A 25,908-nucleotide genomic window follows, 5' to 3' on the forward strand; every position below is an offset into this window, starting at 1 on the left:
CAGACACCTGCCTAGGAAATCCTTGTAGCTTTATAGTCCTTGGCTACCTAGATAAACATCCTTCTACCTCCAAGCCTAAACTTGGAACCAAACCACCCTCCTCTGATACTTGAATTGGAATTTTTGCTCTCTCAAAGCCTACCCTGGCAGGCCATGCCCTCCTCTGTCATCCAGGAAGTATGGGTTCCAATTTCTGCTCAAGACCAGTCAAGCCCTTTGGGCATACAACCAGAGCCTCCCTTCTCTGTGGTCCTTCCCAGACCTCCCCATTTCCATCTCTCCTCACACTTAGCAGTAACCAGGACTGGTAGGAGAGGATACCAAGGGCCCATTAACTTCACAGTTACAACTCTACAGTCTCTAGAACTCGACTAACTTTACAGTCTCCATTGGAACTCCCCCAGAACCAGGAACAGAGCTTGGTACTTAAGAGTCTGGTTTAGGACTTCCAACTTTTTTCCCCTTCTCTTCTTTGCCAGCCATCGAATAGCTGCTTCTTTTCAAATGAATAACTTGTCAGTTGGAAGCTGCTGAAGGGCAGTGGACACTCAAATTCTTCTCAAGCGGTGAGGCTCATTTCCCTTAACCTTCCATCTAGGCACCTCTCCAGCTTTCTCCCTCTCTGGACTCCCGGGGCTCTATTTTCAGCCACTCAGCTCTCAGAGGCACCACATCCAATTTCTATTGTTTAGAAATCATTTATTCTGGTCTGGTGCAGTGGCTCACATCTAATCCCAGCACTTTGGGAGGTTGAGGTGGGCAGATCAAGAGGTCAAGAGATTTAGACCGTCCTGGCCAACATGGTGAAACCCCTTCTCCACTAAAAATACAAAAATTAGCTGCACGTGGTGGCACACACCTGTAATCCCAGCTACTTGGGAGGCTGAGGCAGGAGAACTGCTTGAACCTGGGAGGCAGAGGTTGCAGTGAGCCAAGATCGCACCACTGCACTCCAGCCTGGCTACAGAGCAAGACTCCATCTCAAAAAAAAAAAAAAAAAAAAAGAAAGAAATCATTTCTTCTAAGAAGACTTCTGTCCCAACACTGCCCACCTGTGTTCCCTCGGGAACCAGTACTTAACTGCAGTAGTAGAACAGTATTAGACTTATTTGGCACCTTACTAGATGAAGCAGTCTTAAACATACACATATTATGTATCTCCAAGGCTAAGTGCCTACTCTACAGAAGGGTGCTCTGCAAGTATTTGTGGAATCTATACTTTTTCTTTCATACTCACCCTCCCCTCACCGAGCTCTATGGCTAGCACTTATAGCAACTTTGTGTACATTAGAAAAAACCAGGCCAGGAACAGTGGCTCACTCCTGTAATCCCAAAACTTTGGGAGGCTGAAGCAAAAATTGCTTGAGGCCATGAGTTCCAGACCAACCTGGTCAACGTAGTAGGACCCCGTTTCAAAAAATTTTTTTAATTAGTAGGGGGTTGTGGTACATGCCTGTAGTCTTAGGTACTCAGGAGGCTGAGGCATGAGGATCACTTGGGTACAAGAGTTCAAGGTTGCAGTGAGCTAAGATCATGCTACTGCACTCTTGCCTGGGTGATAGTGAGACCCCCCTCCAAAAAAAGATGGCTGGGTGCCATGGCTCACCCCTGTAATCGCATCACTTTGGGAGGCCAAGGCAGGCAGATCGCTTGAGCTCAGGAGTTCAGAAACAGCCTAGGCAATATGGCAAAACCCCATCTCTACTAAAAATACAAAAATTAGCCAGGCATGGTGGCATGCATCTGTAGTCCTAGCTATTCTGGAACCTGAGGTGGAAGAATGGCTTGAGCCCAGATTTCGGAGGTTGCAGTGAGCTGAGATCACACCACTGCACTCCAGCCAGTGATAGAGCCAGACCCTGTCTCGAAAGAAAATAAAAGCACCCCATTTTTCTTATCAGTCAAGATTTACAAGAAAACTATCATAGTAACTATCCATACAATGACTATGAGGCGAATGGTGTCCCTGGAAGTTGTGTAATGCACAATCTGTATAAATCTAAGTTTTGAGCCCCTACCCCCAACATAGCACATGGGCTCTTCAAGAAACTGATGGCCTCTAGTAAAAAGCTAGGTTCTTCTCTCAGGTAGGAATTGAAAATCCTTGTCAGCCAGCCCCTTATTTTACTCTATATCTACCAGTTAAGCCAGGGAGAATAGGGCTGAAGGTGTGAGTGTACAGGGGTAGGTTATCCTACTCCTATGCCCATGTTCTACCACCAATACTCAAAGTACAGAAACAAAGCCATGGATATGAGGAGGAGTCAGGGGACAAGCAAGCTTTAAGCAAGGCTGAGGAAGGAGAAGTTTCCACTGCCCAAATGCATGGCCTAACACCCGATCCAAGTCCCCAAAGGATGCTAATAATATAGATGAAGGGGTAGGAAAAGGATGGTGCGCAGGACCCCTCTGCTTTTCTTACTGGGCAGACTCAGGACTAGCAGGAGCAAGGCTGTTCAAATACACACAGAGACAGGTTCTTTAAAAAAAACAAAGCAAACCCTGCGATCAACTTTATTGCTGATGGGTGAAGCCTCCTCCTCCCTATGCCCTTGTTCTTTCTGGTGGTCCAAAGCCCCTCCAGGATAGCACAGTGCTTAGGCTCTGCTGGGCCAGAGGCAAGGGAGACAATCTACCCCCACAAGCCTGCCCTGGCCCAGTCCTTCCCCTGCCCCCCCCGACCCTATTGCACATCAGATCATGTAAACATGGCTATGGGCACAGCCCAGAACAGCAGTGAGGCAGATTGATGTGTAAACGGATTTGGGACCAGGGCCAGACCTAGTCACCCAGCCCTACCCCATGCTGAGGCCACAGTTAAGTATGGAAAAGCAGGGGGTCCTGGTCCTAAACTCTGGCTCAGATTATGCAACAGTGCAGATGGCTCAGCTCCCCTCTGCCACCCACCCTCTCAGATTCCAGATCCTGAGGTCCAACTACCCTTGGGCTTCCCTCCAGGCCTAGGCAGCAGATGGCAGTGTCCAGTTTTCTCCCTCCCACCCCCAGATGGAGGTCATTGGTGCTGGGTCTTCCTAGATGCCCGGGGGAAACCGGAGACAGGCAGCGGCAGTCTGTCCAGCCCTGGAGAAGAGAAGGAGATGGGCAGTCAAAAGCAGGTCAAAGCTCCAGTCCATTAGGGACCAGACAACCAAGCCACAGAATGTGTGGATGAGGTACGTTACCCACAAAGCCGGAAGCACACCCTTTCCCCTGCTGAGATGACCTGTGATCCAGAGTGTCCTAGATAACTACCACCCCACCACCCTGCACCCTCTCTCCTTCTCACCAAAGGCCCGGATCAGCTCTGCTCGCACAGCTGCAGTGAAGGTCTTCACCAGACAGAGTGTGGTGAGGCCTGCAAAGGCTGCGTTGTAGAGGAACACAATGTAGAAATTGCCCAGCCAGTTGAAGCGTCCAAAGTCACCCAGCAGGTCAAAGCGAGTGAGCCCTGAAGTACAAAGGCCAGGATGAGAGGTGGGCTCCCCAGGCCCTTTTCTGCTACTAGCCCAACTTTCTGCTGCCTCCTGGTGGACGTATCTCAACACTGCAACTGATGGGTTGGCCTCTCCCAATTCTACCACCCAAAGCTATCTCAAGGGCAGTTCTGGACAGTTCAAAGTGTCAGCAGCTAGGCTTGCTTCAACTTCACTTCCAGAGTCTGCCTTCTTCTCCAGTGAGGCCTCCTCTGGCTCCTGGTGTTCCCGGGATCTCCCAGGGCCTACTACTTGTTCCTGGGCCTGGAACAAGCAGGTCATCAACTTTTTTTTTAGTAGACAGAACAGTGTGGTTGCTAAGCACTCAGACTGATCAGGCTGCTTTGGTTTGTATCCCAACTCCACCCCTAATTAGCTGTGTGATCTGGGAAAATTCCTTAAATTTTCTGTGCCTCAGTTTCCTAAGAATTAAATGAGACAACATACATAAAGCACTGTCTGTGCCAGGCACTATTCTAACATTTACTGGGCCCTTCATAATAATAATATCATAAATCAAAAAACTCTGCTCCCCACCTTTAAATATTTTTATCTGCATCCAACCTAAAGGAACTAACTGGATGACCCATAAGCCAACTTTCTTACAAATTCCCCTGGCATAACTACAAATGGTAAAGTGTAAAGAATATAATGTTAAGAACGAAATAGAGCTATTTTTTGTTTAATTTGGTTTTGTTTTGAGACAGGGTCTTGCTCTGTTGCCCAGGCTGGAGTGCAGTGGCACAATCTTAGCTCCCTGCAGCCTCAAAGTCCTGGGCCCAAGTAGTCCTTGCTATGAGAATACATAGCTAGGACTACAGATGTATGCTACCACACCTGGCTAATTAAAAAAACTTTTTTTTTGTAGAGATAAGGTCTCACTATGTTGCTCAGGCTGGTCTAGGATTGCTCAAGCAATCCTTCCACCTTGGCCTTCCAAACTGCTGAGATTACAGGTTTAAGCCAACACGCCCAGCCACTCTTGAACTTTTTAACCAGGTAATTCTAGATACAGCTCTAAAGGCAGAAGGAATGAGTGTATTATCTGGCACCACAGTATATAGAGAAAGCACTAGCCTGAGGTTCAGGAGACATTCTAGACTGACTTGACCTTGCCTCAAACTAGCTGTATAACTCTGGATCAATCAGGTAGCTTCTCTGTTTATCATCTTTCAAATAAGAACATTTATTGGATTATTCACCCAGGAGAAAGACTTAGAAAAAAGTGTGCTCCCTGACCAAAAAGTAAAGTAAATGAGAGAGGCAGTGGGATGTAGCAAATGTAGAAAGTATGTACTTTGCAGCAACACTACCCTGAAGCTCAGTGTAGGCACTTCAAAGAGCCTCACTTTCCCCAACTGTATAATGGGAATAATACCGACTCTTGGGTTTGTGTGGGAATTAGAGAACGCATGTATATCAAGTGCCTGCTGGCTGGGAGCGGTGGCTCACGCCTGTAATCCCAACACTTTGTGGGGCTGAGGCAGATGGATCACCTGAGGTCGGGAGTTTGAGACCAGCCTGACCAACGTGGAGAAACCCTATCTCTACTAAAAAAATACAAAATTAGCAGGGGATGGTGGCGCACACCTGTAATCCCAGCTACTTGGGAGGCTGAAGCAGTAGAATTGCTTGAACCCGGGAGGTGGAGGTTGCAGTGAGCTGAGATAGTGCCATTGCACTCCAGCCTGGGCAACAAGAGCAAAACACTGTTTCAGAAAATAAAATAAAATGCCTGCTTTGCATCAGAAAGTACTCAAAACAATCCAGTTCCCTTGTCTCCTCCTTTCGATACTTACCCAGGGTTCGAGAGAAGACAGGAAGTGCTGAGCTTAGGACCAGGAGACAGACACAGTTCCCAATTATCTGGGTGGAAGTAGGGAAAGGAAAGGTGAGGGTAGAAGAGCTGTGGGCACTGAGTGCCCATCCACACCCCCGGGTGGCTTCCCCTCCTCCCTCCCAGCTACCTGCGTCATGGTGGTGTCATGCCATCTGGGCCGCAGGCTCCGGAAGAGCGGAGAGCTATAGAAGCCCACAACTGAGGACACCATTAGGTAACTGCCACTGCATTAAGGAAGAACTGGCTGGCTTCTAAAGATTAACACCCCATCTCAAGGGGAACAGAGCTCTCTCCCAGCCCACCCTTTTTTTTTTTGAGACAGGGTCTCACTTTGTCACCCACGCTGGAGTGCAGTGGCACAATTTCAGCTCACTGCAGCCTTGACCTTCTAGGCTCAAGTCATCTTCCCATGTCAGCCTCCTGAGTAGCTGGGGATGTAAGCACGCATCACCACACCTGGCTAATTTTTTGTATGTTTTGTAGAGACCGGGTTTCACCATGTTGCTCAGGCTGGTCTTGAAATCCTAAACTCAAGCAATCCACCTGCCTTAGCCTCCCAAAGTGCTAGGATTACAGGTGTGAGCCACTGCACCCAGCCTCTTTTATTTTCTTCTGATGAGATTCTACTGAACCACCAGCCCTTCTTTCAAAATTAAGTCTTTTCCTTCTTTCTGAACTGGAGGCTGATGAAGACTTGCCCCACTTCCCATCACTGTTGCTCAGAGTCCCAAAGGAGACAAAGTCCAAGAAGTGCTCTGTCTAGAGTCGCAGGAGACAGGTTTGGTGAACAGAGGTAATAATGATGGGTTTCCAGAAGGATACAAGATGAGTACAACCTGAATGACGGCACCAAAGGAGCCCAGCTTGGAGAAAGAGACCTGGCCTAGGGAGGCACCCTGAGGAGTGGAGCAGTGCCATTGTGAGCATTCCCCACCATCAGCAAGCACTACCCAGCACCCAGCCTTCCTGCTGTCCTCAGCTTCTGCCTCCTCTCCCCAGCTATTCTTAGGCCCTCCCCAAAGGATATGGTGGGAGGGCAGCCTGGTACCTGCATGCCTCGGGGCATAGCAGCCTCATCGATGAGCAGCTCCAGGATGTGGATGGCCACAATGAGCACAGACAGGCCCTGTGTGAGGCAAGGTTAGACTCCCATCCCACCCCAGACCACGGCTGGACCCAGAGCTAAAGAAATGGGCAGAGACTCTGGTCCAACATTTTCAGTTTCCAAGACTAGCTCTGCTTCCAATGAGCTGTGTGGGACCTTGTCGAGGTTGTTATTAGCAACAGAGTGCCTTTGAGGACATTATAAGATACATCCCTTCTAGGTGGAAGGATTGCAAAAAGGCAGAATAGGAAAAGGTACCTCTCTTCAATAAGATCTATTCCTGAATCCATGGGGGAATGGACTAAATTTCAGTGCTTATTCTCATCCCAGGGCCAACCTGCACAACTACTCCTTGGCCCTGTGTGACCTTGGGCAAGTCACTCAACTCTGTCTCTTCATCTACAAAATGGGGATTGATATGCTCAGCATTTGTGCTCTGCATAGGCAGGACCTAAAAGTAGGCACTCAGTGAGAGGCAACTATTATTGATGATAACCAGGTCCCCACATCACCTCCCCTCTCCCTGAGAAGGCCTCAAGTACTGAGGGTCCACTCCCCACCTCTAGGGCTGGTATACCCACCGTCAGCACCAGCAAGCACAGCATGGCCAGGGGGTAGCCCAGGTTCCGCTGCCAGGCTGAAGCCTTCCGCCGCTTCTCTGTGTAGGGATGCGAAGCTGTCAGCAAGCACTGACAACCAGGGGCTACTCTCCTTGGGGAAACCCATGTGTCCCAAGCCCTACTAACCCACATACCCAGCAGGACCCTCTGTGTCTGCAGAGCCAAGACCTGTCTGTGTAGCAGCTCCATGTCTAAAGGCAGCCAGCAGGAAGTAGGATCTGAGGGCAGAGAAGATGGTGTTGCTCCCAAGTCCTGTAGTCTCTCCCCAGGCCAAGCCCACCACCCCAGCAGGGAAGAACTGCAACTCACTACAGATCCTGCGGGTCAGGGCTGCCTCTTCAAAGGCTGAGCAGTACAGCTGCTCCTCCAAGTCTTCCAGCAGCTAGGGGCAGGGGAAGGGAAGAGACTAACTGTCAGAGGCTCCCTGACCCAAAGGCCCCAGGAGAACCCTGTTCATCCCAGGGCTCCATAGTCCCAGTCCTTCCCCAAAGCCTCATTCACCACCCTGTGGCCAGCAGCTTTGCTCAATCCCTCCCAAATGCCTTGAGTTCTGCCCTGCGTGTCTGGTGACCAGCTCTGGATGATAGGGGTATAGGATACAGGAACCAACAAAGGCTGTAGCCCTCTCCAAGTTGTGCACTATACAACCATAGAGTTGTTTCATTCTTTGCTCCAGCTCTGCAGGAAGCTCACCCTGCAAGATCAAAGACCAAGGAATACTACATACCCGGGGCTTGACCAGCAGCTTCCCAGTGACCGAGAACATCTGGGCAAGACCCAGTGGAGTACACACTGTGGGGACAAGAGCCAGTCACCTGCCAGACCCTGCTCTCCACCCCTTCCCTAACATGCCCCTCCATTCCCTCTCCTTCTAGCCTGGTTAGTCTGGCCCAAGGACCCTACTCATTCCCTCTCAGACCCTGTACACTCACCCAGGAGCAGCAGAACCCCGAGGAAAGAGATGCATGAGTAGAGGTATGGGAGATAGTACTCCCAGAAGTCTAAGGATAAAAAAAGAGGCATGTCAGCTCATTTCTCCTTGCTCACTGGGGGCTGACAGGCCTCAGAGTCTAGACAAGGGCACGGTCCCCACAGGGGTTAGGCAAGTAATATAAATGAAGAAAGCTGGCCAGCATTAGCAGAAGAGGGAGAGGCAGGACCTATAGTAAACTGGAGATCCTAATCCCGAACAAAAGGGCACAACTGCTATTTGGCCCCCATCACCAGGGACTAACGTAGCCAGATCTTCTCCTTGTCAAGCATAGTTAGGTATCTGGATATTAAAGTGAAATCTCCCAATTTAAAATGTAAGTAACTGAATAGTATGTATTTCAAAAACCATTGCATGGGCCCAATGAAACATTTCTGCAGGTTGGATTTGGCCAGAAGTCTATCAGCTTGAAACTTCAGTCTAAGTGAAAAGGTGCCACCTTCTCCACTTTAAAGGGTTACAGTCATTCCAGGCAGGGGGACATGGGCCAACTGAAGAGCCACACAGCCTGGAGGAAGCTGGGCTGCTCACCATACAGTGACTCTCTGCTGGCCTTGTTGTTGTCCACAATGGCTAATGCCACCCACACCATACCCAGCACCAGCAGCGTGAGGAGCATCAACATCACCACCGTCTCATAGACCCGGCCCAGGACACCCTATGGGAGAAGGCAATAGGTGAAGGGGAAGAGGAGGTTAACATCAGGGCAGCATAGGGAAGGAAAGACATCGGGGATGGCGGCTGGCCTGCGGGAACCAGAGATCTGGATTCAGGAGATGAGAGATGGTTTTCCTCTTATTCTGCTGTTGCTCTGTCTTCCCACTCCCCAGTTAAGGTCACTCCACATACTGGGTGTTCTTCATTTGCATCTCCTTTCCCCAGACCCATTCCTTGTCGTTGTCTGCTCTGGGAGGCTGACCTCTGAGGTCTGCATCCCACAAGCTCTTTGCCCTCTGGTAGATGAATGGAAGGTAGAAAAGAGGTAAGGGTATGTTTCCTGTGCTTCCTTCCACCTTTGCCACCATGGTTTTGGTAGTGACTATCACTAAGATAACAGCTCCTCTCTGGGTAGCTTCACATCCCTGGCTTCAGCTATTGGGAGGTTCTAGAAACCATTTCCTCCCTTTGTCCCTAGAGGCCTAAAGGTGGAAATAACTTCCTGCTGTCACTAGAGCCTCAAACTTCCTTTAACTAAACCTCTGCAAATAGCCTCTTTATTAAAATCTCTTCAGTTGAACTATGTGAGGGGAATTCCATTTCCTGCCTGGATACATATCCCTACTTACCTTTCTGGAGCCAGCAAAGCCCTCGGACTCAGTGAAGAAATATGCAAAGGGCATGAGGAAGATGAGGGACAGGTTGGAGAAGAGAAAAACGAGGTTCCAGAGGCCTAGAGCAAAAAAGGAAAAGCAGAGGTGGTCAGTAAGGGGAGGGGCAACCCATAGGAGACTGACCATTTGCAGGAGAAGCAGAGAGGGAAGGTGCAACATATGACTGATTGGCCCAGGACTGCCTGAGTCTATCTGCTCTCTGCTGCCTATCCCCACCCCAGGCCACCTCCAGGAGCCACACACCATGGATGAGGGAGCCGTTGAGCCACTGGATGTAGTAGTTCCGAGGCAGGGAGAGCAGCACCTCATTGCTGATGATGGAGAAGGGCAGGAGCAGGACAGCACCCAGGGCAACTGCCAGGGTAAAGGTGCACAGCTCAAGCCTGGGCAGAGAAGGGGAGAGTGTCCTTGCTTAGCTCAGGACTCACTACCCTGTGCTGGAGAAGCCCCATTTGTCCTGAGGGCACCTGTGGCTTTGAGAACCAGCTGTAGCAATGACAGACAAGAGGGAAGGAGCTGTCCGGCTGGCGTTCTACCCACTGCCGCCCCGGCCTAGTCCTTTACCTCCAGGCACGCCGGAGCACATGGGATGGGCACAGCCTCAGGCATTCATGGGAACCTGGTCACCTGCCATGACACATGCCCAGGCTGTCCCAGGAACGTGGTCCTCCTATACATGCCTGTAGGTTATGCCAGGTATGATTCCAAAGCTAGGGGGCCTGGCTTCTCTTCTTTGCTCAGGGATATGGATTTTTTTTTTTTGAGACAGAGTCCTGCTCTGTCACCAGGCTGGAATGCAGTGGTGCAATCTTGGCTCACTGCAACCTCTGTCTCCTGGGTTCAAGCAATTCTCCTGCCTCAGCCTCCCGAGTAGCTGGGACTACAGGTGCATACCACCACGCCCAGCTAATTTTTGTAATTTTAGTAGAGACAGGGTTTCACCATGTTGGCCAGGATGGTCTTGATCTCTTGACCTCATGATCTGCTCGCCTCAGCCTCCCAAAGTGCTGGGATTACAGGCGTGAGCCACCGTGCCCAGTCTAGGTATATGAATTTCTGAGCTTGCCTCTTTTAGACCAAATAAGCACAGGTTCATCCCATATGGCTATGCCCTGCACAAAGACACGAGGGCAAAGGAGGAAAAGGAGAAACTGAAACCTAGCTTCATAGCCAAGACTATGCCCTGGGCTGCATCCACTGAAGAAGGGCACTTCTACCTTATTGGTCCATCAAGGGTGGAGGACCACCTTCTGATCTATTGACTTGGAGGAGTCATCGCTCTCTCGTTCTCTGTATGTGCTAGTGAACATTAGCAGCCTGGAATATGAGCCTTCCTCTCAGACCAAGCATGCCCCTCCCTCAGGGGTTCCCACCTTCCCCACGCCCTGCTCTTTTTCCATCAATCTGCATCCCCACTCCATTCCCTCCCTACTGGCTGCTGGGAGGTGAAGCCAAGCTGGAGCCATTTCCAGTGACTCAGGCCCCAGCTGATGTTCCTGGCCATGAGGCTCCCAGAAGCTCCTGGCCTAACTAGGGAGACAGGAATGGCAGCTTTTCTGAGCGTCCCCAGGATGAGGTAAAGCCGGAAGAAGCAAGAAATGGGGTGGAAGCAGAAACTCTCTCTTCACTGTGTGTGACTTCCTCTTCTCCCTCCAGCTCCAGGGTCTCCCTGGATCCCAGTTCCTAAAGACCACCGGTGTCAGTTGCTGAGGCAGGGACACTTACGCAATCTTGTTGACTGTGGCATCTTCATCATCCACTATAAGAGACAGAGGCATGGGGAAGAGGCAGGACATCAGTGGACGGCTCTGAGGCCATCTCTATTACAATGTGCTCCCCGCCCCATCCCTGCCCCCTGAAAGAAGGCAGAGCTGAAGAGGAGGCTCTGAGAGACCACACATTATGAACCCCATAGCCTGTTCTCCAGCCAAGGTGGCAGCTTAAAAATCAGTGGTCCCAGGTGAAGAGAATATAGGCCAGACATTCCTATACTTCTTTCCTCCTCCCTAGATCTCACTCATCACAGGTTCCTCTTTATAGCTCAAAGTATTAATATAATAAACAATTATTGGCTTGTTACATCAGTGGCTGGGTCCAGGAAAGGGAAAAGAGAGGAGGGAGAAGGACAGATTCACAGAGAAAGTCCCAGGGGAATTACTTTAGGGTAGCTGCCTTGTTGAGTGGGGACTCATCCTGAGCCATCATGAGAGAAGGAAAAGCTGGGGCTAGGAAATGGGGCAAGTGTGCCCCCACTCCCAATTACACAATGTCTAGGGAAGGAAAGCTGCAATCTGAGCATACTCAGCCTCCCCATAAAGAGAAAGGCCACCATCACCAGGTGCCCCAGTCATCAGGGAGGTCTCTGGTCCCCGCTGTGGGAATACCAGGAGAGGAGAAGACACAGAACCTGTGCCCATAATGACATTCGCCTGGCAGTTGCACACTTCAGATTCACAAAGGGCTTTCACAGTAACCATCTCCTTTGGTCCACACAATGGAGTAGGTAGACATTGTTATGCCCATTTTGTAGTATAACACTGAGTATCAGAAATATTACATGACTTGCCCAGCAGACACTTCCATCTAGCTGCCCTCGCCCGTGACTGTGCAGGAAGGGACGCTGAAGAGGCAAAGGCTCCAGAACAGCCCCGCACAGCCGCTGTTCCCTTCCCAGTGGACACCATAGGCCCATTCCCCTGAGGCTGGCCCATGGCAACAGGGACTCTGGCAGAAAGGAGGGAAGTCACAGTACCTGTGGTGAACTCAGCAGGCTTCTTGAAGCGGGTCAGGAAGATGTGGCAGAGGAGGTACAGTGTTGCAAACAGAAGTGTTGAGATCTGTGGCAGAATGTGAGCTGGGATGAGAAGCTCTAACCTTCAGCATACTCCACAGCCCCAAGAGCCTCTCTGTTAATTCCATGGCATCACTTCCTCAAGATAAGGCTCCATACTTCCAGGGGTTCCATCCGGATCCTTATCTTGAGGCTGCGATCCCAGTGATTTCCCAGGTACTTCCTTCTAGTCAGGGCCCCAGAGGCCTCTAAGACAGGCCAGACAGGGGCTGCCCCATGCACCTGGGGAAACAGCACCATGCCCAGCCCTACAAGGACTTTCCTGGGAGAAAACAGCTTCAGCCCAACTCTGGTTGGTAGATGGGTAAAAGAAAACTCCTAGAAATGCACAATGCACACTTATCTAAAACCGGCTACAGAACCAGAGGGAATTTACTCTGAGCACATTATTGGAAAGGGAAGCAGGTTTGAGGGGAGGAAGATGTCCGCATTGTCCTGGCACCCCATCGCTACCACACCCTCCTACCTCCACCCACACCGCTGCCTTGACCCAAAGTAGGTCTCATGTTTCTAGACCAAGTAACAACTTCTATTCCGTGTTTATTCAGGGACTCTGAAACATCAGGTCTGCTCTGCGCCAAACCAGAGCCTCATTTAATTCTCTACCCCTAACAGTGGGCCCTTAATTGGGGCCCAACATCTAAAATGTTTCTAGAGCTGGCTGGACTGTCAAGTGACAGTGATGGCAGCACTCGGCCAGGTTAATCTGCATATTCATTCCTACCCTACCCCAGGTAAGCTGCTACTGCCCAGAGGAGGACCCATTGGCCAGCTTGGCTCTAATCAAGACCAGAGAGTGTTGGTCGGGCATGGTGGCTCATGCTTGTAATCCCAGCACTTTGAGAGGCCAAGGCAGGTGGATCACTTGAGGTCAAGAGTTCGAGACAAGCCTGACCAACATGGTGAAACCCTGTCTCTACCAAAAATATAAAAATTAGCTGGACATGGTGGCGGAGGCCTGTAATCTCGGCTACTCGGGAGGCTGAGGCACGAGAATCACTAGAACCTGGGAGGCGGAGGTTGCAGTGAGCAGAGATCACACCACTGCACTCCAGCCTGGGCGACAGAGTGAGACTAGGTCTCAAAAAAAATCCACAGAGTCTCAAGAAGAGAAGTTACTGTGTTTGAGATAGGCCAAGAGGACAGGATCAGTTTCATGGGTCTTCCAGTCTCCAAAAAGGGCTGACCCCATAGGGAATCCACATACAGCTATCTACACAAGGAGGGAAGAATCCACAGAGACACAGGAGAACCATCGATGTGGAACAAAGTCATAGCTTTTGACATTAAGGAAGCAGAATAGAAGGAGCCACTCAGGGCAGGGTGCGACGGCTCACGTCTGTAATCCCAGAACTTTGGGAAGTCAAGGTGGGTGGATCACGAGGTCAGGAGTTTGAGACCAGCCTGGCCAATGTGGTGAAACCCCACACCTACTAAAAATACAAAAATTAGCCAGGCATGGTGGTGCACGCCTATAGTCCCAGCTACTTGGGAGGCTGAGGAAGAAGAATCATTTGAACCTGGGAAGAAGAGGTTGCAGTGAGCCGAGATTGCGCTACTGCACTCCAGCCTGGGCAACAAAGTGATAGACTGAGACTCCGTCTCAAAAAATAAATAAATAAATAAATAAATAAATAAATAAATAAATAAATAAAGGAGCCACTCAGATTGTAGCTGCAGGATTTTTATAGCCCGTGTTCTGCCCTGGGCTTGCGTAATAGCCAGGAAGGTGGGAGGGCTCAAAAGGTCATGCTGAAGTTCCACGCAGTTACAGAGGAGGCTGGGTTGTTCTCTAGCCTCCTGATGAGAGCCAGGTAGAGGAGGCACCAGAAGTCTCCAGGCTGCCCTTAGCCAGCTCATGGGACTAAAGGAATGGGGGAGACATCCAGGAGGCTGCTTCTGTTCAAGGTATCATCCCTCCCTGTTCTCTAGGAATGTAAGCCTCTGGCTGAACACTGTCTCAAGGCCAGGGTGTGCCTCCGCAATATGCCCAACCCACCATGTGGACTGTCCACCAAGGAACACACGAGGAAGGCTTGCCAAAAGCATACTTCTACTGGAGTTGCACACACAGACTAATATACTTTCCAGTCCTCACAGATAAGAGCAGACCTAATTATGTCCTGGCTCAATTTACCACTCCTCCAATCAGGCTGCCCAGGGCTGGCTAGAGCCCAGCCTGAGAAAAATGAAGGGAATGACCCCAACACTGGGTTCCCCCACTTATTAACATTTCTTTCTGTTTTTCCAAACCATTCCCTTTCCATTTAGTGTTTGGGGATGAGGGTTGCCCCGGGGAGCTCTGGGAAAGGAAACAGAAGAAACCAGAGAAGTGAGAATTCAAAGCAAGGCTGAGGAAAACAGGACTCCCTAAGCTCCACTGGGTACTCCCACCCCAGAAGTGGAGTCCACTTCTGTGCGGCAGGTTCAGCTGTCGCTCTAAGTGGCAGGGAGGGCGTAAGGAAGAGCAGCCAGGTACCCTCTGAAGCACAGGGAGGACCACTCACCGGGGAAACCCCGGAATGGCTGGGAGGCTGGGAACCCAGTCTTGCAGGGTTTCAAACAAACACTAATGAGAAAGAAAAAGGACGGGGGGAAAACTTGGTTGTTCCTCATCTCTACATATTAGAATCTACCCCAGTAAGAGTCCTTTCTTCCAGAGCAGGAGACGACCCAAGTCCCCAGATTTCTCACAGCTGCCATCCCTACACCTCCCGTCTTTTCTGGAATCAAGCTCAGTGTGACGACGTCTCCCCTTCGTCCAACGTCAGCTGGGTTTGCCCTCAATCCAGTTGGAGTGCAAGCAAAACCATCCTTCCCCAAGTATCAGACTAAGACGGACTCCGCAGGCCCTCAGACCCCGGAGACCCCCGACAGGAAGACGCGCGGGGTGAGTGGTGGGAGGGAAGGCCGGGGGAGGGGCGTGTGGGGAGGAACGGAAACGGCGGCCTTTGTTTATCGCGCAGGGACCCAGTTGATCCCATCTGGGGGTTCGTCAGCCGGACACCCGCCCTTCTGCCAGGGCTGAGGCCTCTGTCGCCCGCCGCTGGTCCAGGCAGAGTTTGACGGCGCTCTGAAGCTCGGACCCCAACCTCCCCTCTCCCGCAACCGCCGCTTCTCCCCGCCGGGGCCCCGCACTCACAATGCACTCGCGGACCCTCTCGTGGAAGAGCTGTTCTCGCACCGATAGCACTTCGTAGTCAGCTGCTTCCATACTCTGTTCAGCATGACTGGAGCAGGGGTGCCTCCGGGCCCGGGGAGGACGAGCGGGGAGGAAGCCGCCGCCGCCGCCGCCGCCGAGCACCCGGACCCAGCGCTCCGACACAGTCGTCTCCAAGCTCCGCCCTTAAAGGGGCAGGCACCACCCGCCTCGTTTTAAGTGCTCTGGCGTCCTTTTGCTCCCTTCTCTTTAAGGTAGGGCCGCCATCAAGTTTCAACGCAAACACCCGCCACTAGGCTCGCTACAGGGAAGCGCAGCTGCGGTTCCATCTTTTTAAGAGATTGAGTGACGACACAAGGGATGGGCGGGTTCCTTCCAAGGGGAGGAACTCATTGGCTCCTGGAGAGCTGCCGCTCATCGCTGGAAGAGCGTTGATAGGCTCGCCCCGTGAAGGAAGGTGGGATCTTGTGGGCCTACCGCTGCCCATTCTAAAATTGAGCAACTGTCTTTCTCATCTCGAAAAGTGACGATTCCTGGGTTTCAGTAGCAGCCGGGATTTTAGTTTGACCTTGGTTAAATGAACCATTTGGATCAGTCCAGCCAGGCAGGATGTGAGGGCACCCTAGGGGTTCTGAAAAGTACCGCTGCCCAGTAACCCACGGTAGCAGTATTTTCTGTGTGTTTGTGTTGGGGTGCTCCTTCCCACACCCTCACCCTGCCTTCCTGCCGCAAGGAGTTTTCACTCAATCATTTTTGTGGAAGGCCTAGTGTGTGCTAGATCAAATACTGAAAAATACTGGATAGAGATCTGTAGAAATATTCTGAAACTTTGTGAAGAAGTGCCCACAAGGATCGTTGAAGAGTGGGGCTGAGTCAAACATTAGCTAACCACTTACTATGTGCCATTCACCTTATAGTCTGTATCTCAGCCATGTTACCCAGGCTGATCTGGAACTCCTAGCCTCAAAGTGCTGGCCCTCCCAAAGTACTGAGATCACAGGTGTGACCCACCCAGCCCATTATCTCATTTTTAACATGACAACAACCCTTCAGAGGAAGGTATTGTGATTGGGCTTTTTTTTTTTTTTTTTGAGACCGAGTTTTGCTGTTGTTGCCCAGATTGGAGTGCAATGTTGCAATTTCGGCTCACTGCAACCTCTGCCTCCTGGGTTCAAGTGATTCTCCTGCCTCAGCCTCCAGAAGAGCTGGGATTACAGGCATGCACCACCATGCTCATCTAATTTTGTATTTTTAGTAGAGGCAGGGTTTCACCATGTTGGTCAGGCTAGTTTCCAACTCCCGACCTCAGGTGATCCGCCCGTCTCGGCCTCCCAAAGTGCTGGGATTATAGGCGTGAGCCACCGCGCCCGGTCGTGATTTGACTTTTACTTATTCGTGTTCTAGAGACAGTTTTGCTACATTGCCCAGGCTGTAGCACAGTGGCTATTCACGGGGGCAACCATGGCACACTATAGACTCCATCACCTGAACTCAAGCGATCCTCCTGCCAGGGCCTCCAGAGTAGCTGGGACTACATGTGTGTGCTACTAATCCTGGCTTTGCGTATCCCCAAATTCACACATTTAAGGAATGCAAATTACCTTCCTGTGGCCTTGGTACCTGTACTGTTTAGGAAGTCTCACTGTCATGGAATTGAACCTTCTCTATAAATTGAAGGGGACTCTTGGAAGGAAGAAAAAAAAATTCCCACTGATGCTTGAAAATAAAATTAAGTGGCCGGGCGTGGTGGCTCATGCCTGTAATCCAAGCACTTTGGAGGCCAAGGTGGGCGGATCATCTGAGGTTAGGAGTTCAAGACCAGTCTGACCAACATGGTGAAACCCCGACTTTAAAAAAAATAAATAAAATAAAATTAAGTTAATAAATACATAAGAGGGGAGCAGTGTATAAACACATACATACATTATATACTCGTCTTTGATGATAGCAAGATAATGAGAGGACCTGAAGAGTTTTTTTCTCTTAGTAACCAGAACTAAGAGTGAACAGAAATACCATGGGGAGAATGAGTAGAGAGACTCCCAAAGTGCTGGAATTACAGGCGTGAGCCACCGCGCCAGGTGAACATAGCTAGCTGGGTCTTTGGCTGCACTGCAAGGAAGGAAAGGAGAACACAGGGAAGTGGCTTGGGCCAACTGAGTATGTTTTAGGAACAAACATGAATGGATCGAAGCTGTGACCTGGAGGAGCTTGCAGCTTGTTAGGGAAGGCTGCCCTGATGCTAAACCCTTCTAAGATATTTATTTCAACTATGAGAAGCCATGTGCTTCAGTGATTATTACTGAAACACATATCAAATCTTGTAACTCCTCAAAACCCCTCAAAACCCATTGCACTTAAAAATTCACCTGCCTAAAATAAGCCTACAAGGCCCTCAGAGATTGCAAAATGGTGGCCTTTGGGCTGCATCGGACAGGCTGTTTGGTTTGGCTTACAGTGTTTTTAACCATTTGAACCAAGATTTAAAAATCAGAAGATGACACATTAAAAGTTCACATTCCCACCTCTCTTAATTTTTTATTTTTATTTTTTGAGACAAAGTTGCCCAGGCTGGTCGTAACCTCCTGGGCTTAAGCAATCCTCTCGCCTCAGCCTCTCAAAGTGCTGGGATTATAAGCATGAGCCACTGTGCCCAGCCCATATTCCCATCTCCTAAATAGAAGACATGGCAGAGTTGGGCAATAAAGACCTACAACTCTGTAGATGGGCCAGGATGTGCCCTAGGCTTCCACAACCCTCATCACTCAGCTTTACGGTGTACAAGTTTTTCCATTTACATTGTCAGCCTAGCTGTGTGCTTGAGTTTGTGGTCTAGAACCAAGTCCCTCTCTACTGCAACTTGGTATCACCTTCACCCTGGCCTTTTGTCAGTGCCTGGTGGACCCTGCCAAGTTCTTTCCCATCTCTGGATCCTGTCTCAAAAATAAATAACTTTTTTTTTTAAATAAAAATAAGACAGGGTTTCACCATGTTGGCCCGGCTGGTTTTGAACTCCTAACCTCAGATGATCCACCAGCTTAGGCCTCCCAAAGTGCTGGGATTACAGGCATAAGCCACCACGCCCAGCCATAAATAACTTTTTCTTTTTTGAGACAGAGTTTCGCTCTTGTTGCCCTGGCTGGAATGCAGTGGCACAATCTTTGTTCACCGCAACCTCCACTTCCCAGGTTCAAGTGATTCTCCTGCCTCAGCCTCCTGAGTAGCTGGGATTACAGGCATGCGCCACCACACCTGGCTAATTTTGTATTTTTAGTAGAGACAGGGTTTCTCCATGTTGGTCAGACTGGTCTTATCTCAAACTCCTGACCTCAGGCGATCTGCCCGCCTCAGCCTCCAAAAGTGCTGGAATTACAGGCGTGAGCCACCTTGCCCAGCCAATAAATAACTTAAAAAAAGAGGAGAGAGATTCAAGATGGCTGATCACTAGCAGCTCAGGATTGTAGCTCCCAGAGAAAGCGCACAGAACGAGAGGACGCCACACTTTTAGACGAGTTTTTCTTACCCACAGACCGGAGGACTCCCAGTGGAGGAGCCCCACGGGTCACCAGGGTGACTCTTGTGGCTGGTGTGGCGATTTTGCCAGCACCCTGGCATGGCGGTTCTTGGTGCAGAGTAAACAGGACTGGGTCCCCTTTTGGTCGACGTTTGGAGCTCCGGGAAGGCAGAGTTGCCCACTTACCTGATTGAAGAAGGGACTCAAGAGGGAGGCCAGACCAGAGATTCCCAGGCAGAAAAGCACCACGAAGCTTAATGTCGCTGTTTTGGCCCACGGAGTGGGTTGCTCAGATTTTGGCACTGGGAATCAACAAGTTGGACGTCCACTCATAGACCTAATTTGAAAGTAGGCAATTACAAAGACGACAGGTGGATGAACTCAACAATGATGGGAAGAAACCAGCGTAAAAAGGCTGAGAACGCCCAAGATCAGAATGCCTCTCCTTCTACAGGGGATCGCAGTTCCTCATGAATAAGAGAACAAGGCCTGATGAGAACGAGTGTGTTCCATTAACAGATCTAGGCTTCAGAAAATGGATAATAAGGAACTTTAGTGAGCTAAAAGAACACGTTCTAGCCCAATGTAAAGAAACTAAGAACCTTGAGAAAAGATTTGACGAAATCCTAACGAGAATAGACAACTTAGAGAAGAATATAAGTGAATTAATGGAACTGAAGAACACAATATGAGAACGTCGTGAAGTATGCACAGGTTTTAACAGTAGAATTGATCAAGCAGAAGAAAGGATATCAGAGGTCGAAGACCAACTTAATGAAATGAAACGAGAAGACAAGATTAGAGAAGAAAGAGTAAAAAGAAATGAGCAAAGTCTTCAAGAAATATGGGACTATGTGAAAAGACCTAATTTATGATTGATAGGTGTACCTGAATGTCATGAAGATAATGAATCCAAGTTGGAAAATATTCTTCAGGATATTATTCAGGAAAACTTTCCTAATCTAGTAAGGCAGGACAATACTCAACTCCAGCTAATCCGGAGAACTCCACAAAGATATTCCTCAAGTACAGCAACTCCAAGACACATAATCACTAGATTCACTAGGGTTGAAATAAAGGAGAAAATTCTAAGGGCAGCTAGAGAGAAAGGTCATGTTACCCATAAAGGGAAACCTATCAGACTCACAGCAGACCTCTCACCAGAAACCCTACAAACTAGAAGAGAGTGGAGGTCAATATTCAATATCCTAAAAGAAAAGAATTTTCAACCCAGAATCTCATATCCTGCCAAACTAAGCTTCATAAGTGAAGGAAAAATAAAATTTTTCACGAACAAGCTAGCACTCAGAGATTTCATCACCACCAGGCCTGCTTTACAAGAGCTTCTGAAAGAAGCACTACAAACAGAAAGGAACAGCCAGTATCAGTCATCCCAAAAACTTACCAAAACATAAAGAGTATCTCTATAATGAAGAATCTACATCAACTAATGGGCAAAATAGCCAGCTAGCATTAAATGACAATATTGAACTCACAAATATTAATATTAATTCTAAATTCAAATGGATTAAATGCCTCAATCAAAGACACAGACAGGTAAATTGAATAAAAAGTCAAAACCCATCAGTACGCTATATCCAGATCTATTTCACAAGCAACGACATACAAAGATTCAAAACAGAGGAATGGAGGAAGATTCACCAATTAAATGGAGAGCAAAAAAAAAAAAAAAAAAGGAGCTGTAACTTTCGTAACTGTCGTCTCTCACAAAATAGACTTTAATAGTAACAAAGACTAAAAGAAACAAAGAAGGACATTACATAATGGTAAAAGGATCAATACGACAACAGGAGTTAATGATTATAAATATATATACACCCAATACAGGAGCACCCAGATACATAAGACAAGTTTTTAATGACTTATAAAGAGACCTGGACTCCTGCACAATAATAGCGGGAGATTTTGATACCACATTGTTAATATTCGACGGATCAACGACATAGAAAATTAATAGGGACATCTATGATTTGAACTTAGACCTGGAATAAGTAAACTTAGTGAATATTTATAGAATTCTCCACCCCAGGTCCACAGAACATACATTTTTCTCAGTATCATATTACACCCATTTTGAAAGTGACTATATAATTGGAAGTAAATCACTCTTCAGCATTTGCATAGCATTTCACAGACTTAAATGAAATATTGCTTGGCTGTTTGTTTGTTATTTTCTTCCCTTATTCCTTCCTGTCTCCGTTGTTAAGCACAATTATTGGCATAAAAGAGGTTTTTAATACCTATTTTTAGATTGCATTCCGGCCCGGGCAATAGAGCAAGAATCCTGTTCTCTCTCCCCCTTTTTCTTTCTCTTTCTTTCTTTCTCTCAAAAAAAAAAAAAAAAGTTGCCTCGTTAAAACAAAAGAGGCCCTATCACCCAGGAAATTCCAAGGGATTTAGGAGCTCTGTGTCAGGAATGATAGTCAAGGACCAACTATTAGAAAAAAAGATGCTCCTAGCATCACTATCATTTAGGAAATTACAAGGGTTTTAGGAGCTCTTTGTCAGGAACTGAGACAATAATCAAATATATAGTTATTTTTATGTCACACTGTCATTAACACTTTTCTTCAAGGCTGAACATTGACAGTGGTCTCAGAAAGGAAGAAATGAATTAATCTAGAATGGTGAGGAGTTCCTGTGGTTTGAACCAGTTTTCCAGGTGATTCTGATGTTCTTCTTCTTTCATTCCCAATAAAGAATATTATTTTAAAGCCTTCTCTTAAAAAAAAAAAAAAAAGAATTTAGAGGAGGGGGAGATCCCTTCAGGAAAGGATTGGAGAAAATATTTTTCTTTATTTTTTGTGTGGTTGAGTCTTGGAAGTAGACGTGATTTAGAAGAAGGGAGATTTGTTTTTGTTTTTTTGTTTTAAGTTATCAATTAATTTATTTTTCTTTCTCTCTCTCTCTATTTTTTTTTTTTTTTTTTTTTTTTTTTTTTTTTTTTTTTTGAGTCAGGGTCTCACCCTTTGCCCAGGCTGGAGTGCAGTGGCACGATATTGGCTCACTGCAAACTCCGCCTCCCCGGGTTCAAGCAATTCTCCTGCCTCAGCCTCCCAATTAGCTGGGATTATAGGCATTTGCCAACACACCTGGCTAATTTTTATATTTTTAGTAGAGACAGGGTTTCACCAGGTTGGTCAGACTGGTCTTGAACTCCTAACCTTGTGACCCGCCCACCTCGGCCTCCCAAAGTGCTGTGATCACGGGCATGAGTGACCATGCCCTGCCAAGTTTATTTATTTTTGAGACAAGGTCTCACTCTGTCACCCAGGCTGGCTTGCAGTGGTGTGATCATGGCTCACTGCAGCCTCCAACTCCCAGGCTCAAGGGATTCTCCCATCTCACCCTCTTGAGCAGCTGGGATCACAGGCGGGCACCAGAATGCTCAGTGGTTCTGCTATGTTGCCCAGGCTGGTCTTGAACTCCTGGGCTCAAGCAGTCTGCCCACTTTGGTCTCCCAAAGTTCTGGGATTACACTCATGAGCCAATAGGCCAGACCTCCTCTAAATTCTTTTTTTTTTTTTTGAGACGAAGTTTTGCTCTTGTGCAATGGCACGATCTCGGCTCACTGCAACCTCTGTCTCCCAGATTCAAGCAATTCTCCTGCCTCAGCTTCCCAAGTAGCTGGGATTACAGGGCCTGCCACCACACCTGGCTAATTTTTCGTATTTTTAGTAGAGATGGGGTTTCACTGTGCTAGCCAGGATGGCCTCATTTTCCTGACCTCATGATCCACCCACCTCGACCTCCCAAAGTGCTGGGATTACAGGCGTGAGCCACCATGCCCGGCCTAATTTTTTTTTTTTTTTTTTTTTTTTTTTTGCTCTGTCGCCCAGGCTGGAGTATAATGGCACGATCTCGGCTCACTGCAACCTCTGCCTCCCAGGTTAAAGGGATTCTCCTACCTCAGCCTCCCGAGTAGCTCAGATTATAAGCGTGTGCCACCATGCCCAACTAATTTTTGTACTTTTAGTAGAGACTGGGTTTCACCATGTTAGTCGGGCGTGGTGGCGCGCGCCTGTAATCCCAGCTACTTAGGAGGCTGAGGCAGGAGAATCGCTTGAACCCGGGAGGGAGGTTACAGTGAGCCTAGATCGAGCCATTGCACTCCACCCTGGACGACAAGAGCAAAATTCCGTCTCAAAAAAAAAAAAATTGGCCATATATGCATTGTTTCATGATACTTGTTCTCTTGAGCTGTTATTTAAATATTTTGTATTGTTTAACTTTACCTTCATTTATGTCTTTTCTCTTTTCCTCCTTTCCTTTCCTCTTCAAGGGTTAGAAACACATACTTGGCTTCTAATTTACGCCCTTTTTTTCTTCCCCAATACTTAACCCAGTGCAGTTCTCATAATAAACTCTTTTTTTTTTTTTTTTTTTTGAGACATAGTTTCGCTCTTTTTTACCCAGGCTGGAGTGCAATGGCGCGATCTCGGCTCACCGCAACCTCCGCCTCCTGGGTTCAGGCAATTCTCCTGCCTCAGTCTCCCGAGTAGCTGGGATTACAGGCAAGCGCCACCATGCCCAGCTAATTTTTTGTATTTTTAGTAGAGACGGGGTTTCACCATGTTGACCAGGATGGTCTCGATCTCTTGACCTCGTGATCCACCCGCCTCGGCCTCCCAACATAATAAACTCTTAAACAGGGCCGTGTGCGGTGGCTCTGTAATCGCAGCACTTTGGGAGGCCGAGGTGGGTGGATCACCTGAGGTCAGAAGTTGGAGACCAGCCTGACCAACCTGGTGAAACCCTGTATCTACTAAAAAATATAAAAAATTAGCTGGGTGTGGTGACGGGCACCTGTAATCCCAGCTACTCAGGAGGCTGAGGCAGGAGAATTGCTTGAACCCAGGAGGTGGAGGTTGCTGCGAGCCAAGATCACACCATTGCACTCCAGCCTGGGCAACAGAGCAAGACTCCATCTCAAATAAACAAACAAACACTTAAACAATGCTTGTGAGGCCAAGGGCAGTGACTCCTGCCCGTAATTCCAACATTTTGGGTGGCAGCAAGCTAGGTTTGAGGCCAGGAGTTAAAGACCAGCCTGGGTAACACATGACCCTATCTCTAAAATAAATTTATAAAATTAGCCAGGCCTGGTAACGTGCCTCTGTAGTCCTAGCTACTCAGGAGGCTGAAGCAGGAGGATCACTTGAGCCCGGGAGATCGAGGCTGCAGTGAGCTATCATGGCATCACAGCATTCTAGCCTGGGCAACACAGTTTTTATAGAAAGAAAGAAGAAAGAGGCTGGGCGTGGTGGCTCACGCCTGTAATCCTAGCACTTTGGGAGGCCGAGGTGGGTGGATCATCTGAGGTCAGGAGTTCAAAACCAGCCTGGCCATCATGGTGAAACCCCATCTTAAAAAAAAAAAAGAAAGAAAGAAAGAGAAAGGAAGGAAGGAAGGAAGGAAGGAAGGAAAGAAAGAAAAGAAATAAAGAAAGAGAGAGAGAGAGGCCAGGCATGGTGGCTCACACTTGTAACTATAGCACTTTGGGAAGTCAAGGTGGGCGGATCACGAGGTCAGGAGTTTGAGACCAGTCTGGCCAACACAGTGAAACCCTGTCTCTACTAAAAATACAAAAATTAGCTGGGTGTGGTGGCAGGCGCCTATAATCCCAGCTACTTTGGAGGCTGAGACAAGAGAATCGCTTGAACCTGGGAGGCGGAGGTTGCAGTGAGCCGAGATCGCACCATTACACTCTAGTGTGGACAACAGAGCTAGATTCTATCTCAAAAAAAAAAAAAAAAAAAAAAAAAAAAAAGAAGTAAATAAAAAAGAAAACTTCCTGCCTACTCTAAGACTACTTTTAGGGTGATTTTGTTTCCAGGACTTTCTGGGTCTTTGGAAAGAGCTTTTTTTAGCCAACTTTTTTTCCCCCCACTCTGTCACCTAGGCTGGAGTGTAGTGGCATGATCTCAGCTCACTGCAACCTCCACCTCCCTGGTCCTGGTTCAAGCAATTCTGCTGTCTCAGCCTCCCAAGTAGCTGGGACTATAAGCATGCACCACCATGCCCAGCTAATTTTTGTATTTTTAGTAGAGATGAGGTTTCACTGTTAAGGACAAGAAAACCCCTTCTGCGCAGACTGACCCCTTCCCCCTTCCAATTGCTCTGCAGCTGCATTCCTGAGCCCCTACCTAGGTGCCACATAAAGGCTGCCAGATGTGCTACCATTAAGCAAAGTCTGATTATAACCATCTGGGCAGCATGGGCAGCTTGAAGGAGGACAGGGAAAACATATGTTGGTTGTCTATACTTGTAAATTCCTGTTTGACACATATCTGTAAAAAAAAAAAAACTGGTTTCTCTCTTTTTGTTAAAAGACTGCTGCCACAAAAATCACAGGATAATGTATTGTAGGTCAGTTACCAGTTAACAAACTATCTCTGTGCCTGTTACCAGCAGATAAATTACCTCAGTCCTAAAACCCCCTTATGCCCCTCTCACCCTATATAAACCCCTGGTTTTGTAAGCTCAGAGCTGCCTCTTCTAATTGTTATGGGGCAGCCCGGCAGGTTAATAAAACTTGCTTGCCTGACTTTGGGTCTATTCTCCTTTTTCTCCGCTACCCTTACATTCACCATGTTGGCCAGGCTGGTGTCAAACTCCTGACCTCATGATCCGCCTGCGTTGGCCTCCCAAAGTGCTGGGATTACAGGCGTGAGCCACCATGCTTGGCCTCTTTTCTAAGCTGAACATCATCAGTTCTCTGAGATACTCTGCCTAGTACTCCTTACCACTTCCTTCACCCCTTAGAGAAAACTCCATTGTCTGTGTTCCTCTTGAATCGAGGTGCCCAAACTGGATAAGAGATTACACAGGACCAGCGTTGTAGCTCACACCTGTAATCCTATCACTTTGGGAGGCCGAGGCAGGTGGATCATGAGGTGGGGAGTTCGAGACCACCCTGACCATATGGTGAAACCCCATCTCTATTAAAAATACAGAAATTAGCCAGGCATGGTGGTGGGCACCTGTAATCCCAGCTACTCA

The 25,908-nt window shown here is 48.4% G+C and overlaps 1 protein-coding gene across 5 annotated transcripts; it reads right to left on the minus strand.

Annotated features, from left to right (window-relative positions):
* Nucleotides 1-2,480: 2,480 nt before the first annotated feature.
* Nucleotides 2,481-15,503, minus strand: LMBR1L (limb development membrane protein 1 like). 5 transcript variants are annotated; one of them, XM_021665951.2, is made up of 17 exons: nt 15,354-15,503; nt 12,113-12,197; nt 11,086-11,119; nt 9,604-9,743; nt 9,316-9,419; nt 8,561-8,687; nt 7,971-8,039; nt 7,766-7,830; nt 7,348-7,420; nt 7,173-7,256; nt 7,000-7,076; nt 6,362-6,439; nt 6,052-6,149; nt 5,441-5,531; nt 5,273-5,339; nt 3,287-3,448; nt 2,481-3,081 (listed from the first exon to the last, which is right to left on the minus strand). In XM_021665951.2, the coding sequence occupies exons 1-17, from the start codon at nt 15,423-15,425 to the stop codon at nt 3,014-3,016; spliced, it is 1,494 nt and encodes a 497-aa protein (XP_021521626.1). In that variant the 5' UTR covers nt 15,426-15,503; the 3' UTR covers nt 2,481-3,013. The 5 variants fall into 5 exon arrangements, with proteins under 5 accessions (XP_021521626.1, XP_012296711.1, XP_012296712.1 ...); XM_012441288.2 differs by having other exon boundaries at nt 6,136-6,209; XM_012441289.2 differs by lacking the exon at nt 15,354-15,503 and having other exon boundaries at nt 6,136-6,209; nt 9,604-9,714; nt 12,113-15,326.
* Between the last annotated feature and the right edge of the window lie 10,405 nt (nt 15,504-25,908).

This window comes from Aotus nancymaae, unplaced genomic scaffold (assembly GCF_030222135.1).
Source record: "Aotus nancymaae isolate 86718 unplaced genomic scaffold, 86718_ANA_hifiasm-v0.15.2.pri h1tg000016l, whole genome shotgun sequence".
Classification (NCBI taxonomy): domain Eukaryota; kingdom Metazoa; phylum Chordata; class Mammalia; order Primates; family Aotidae; genus Aotus; species Aotus nancymaae.

Coding starts and splice junctions, on each gene's coding strand:
- LMBR1L (XM_021665951.2), bottom strand. CDS start 15,425: ATGGAAGCAGCTGACTACGAAGTGCTATCGGTGCGAGAACAGCTCTTC. Junction 11,120..12,112: donor GCCTGCTGAGTTCACCACAG/GTACTGTGACTT, acceptor TGTCTCTTATAG/TGGATGATGAAGATGCCACA. Junction 7,421..7,765: donor AGCTGCTGGTCAAGCCCCGG/GTATGTAGTATT, acceptor CCCTGCCCCTAG/CTGCTGGAAGACTTGGAGGA.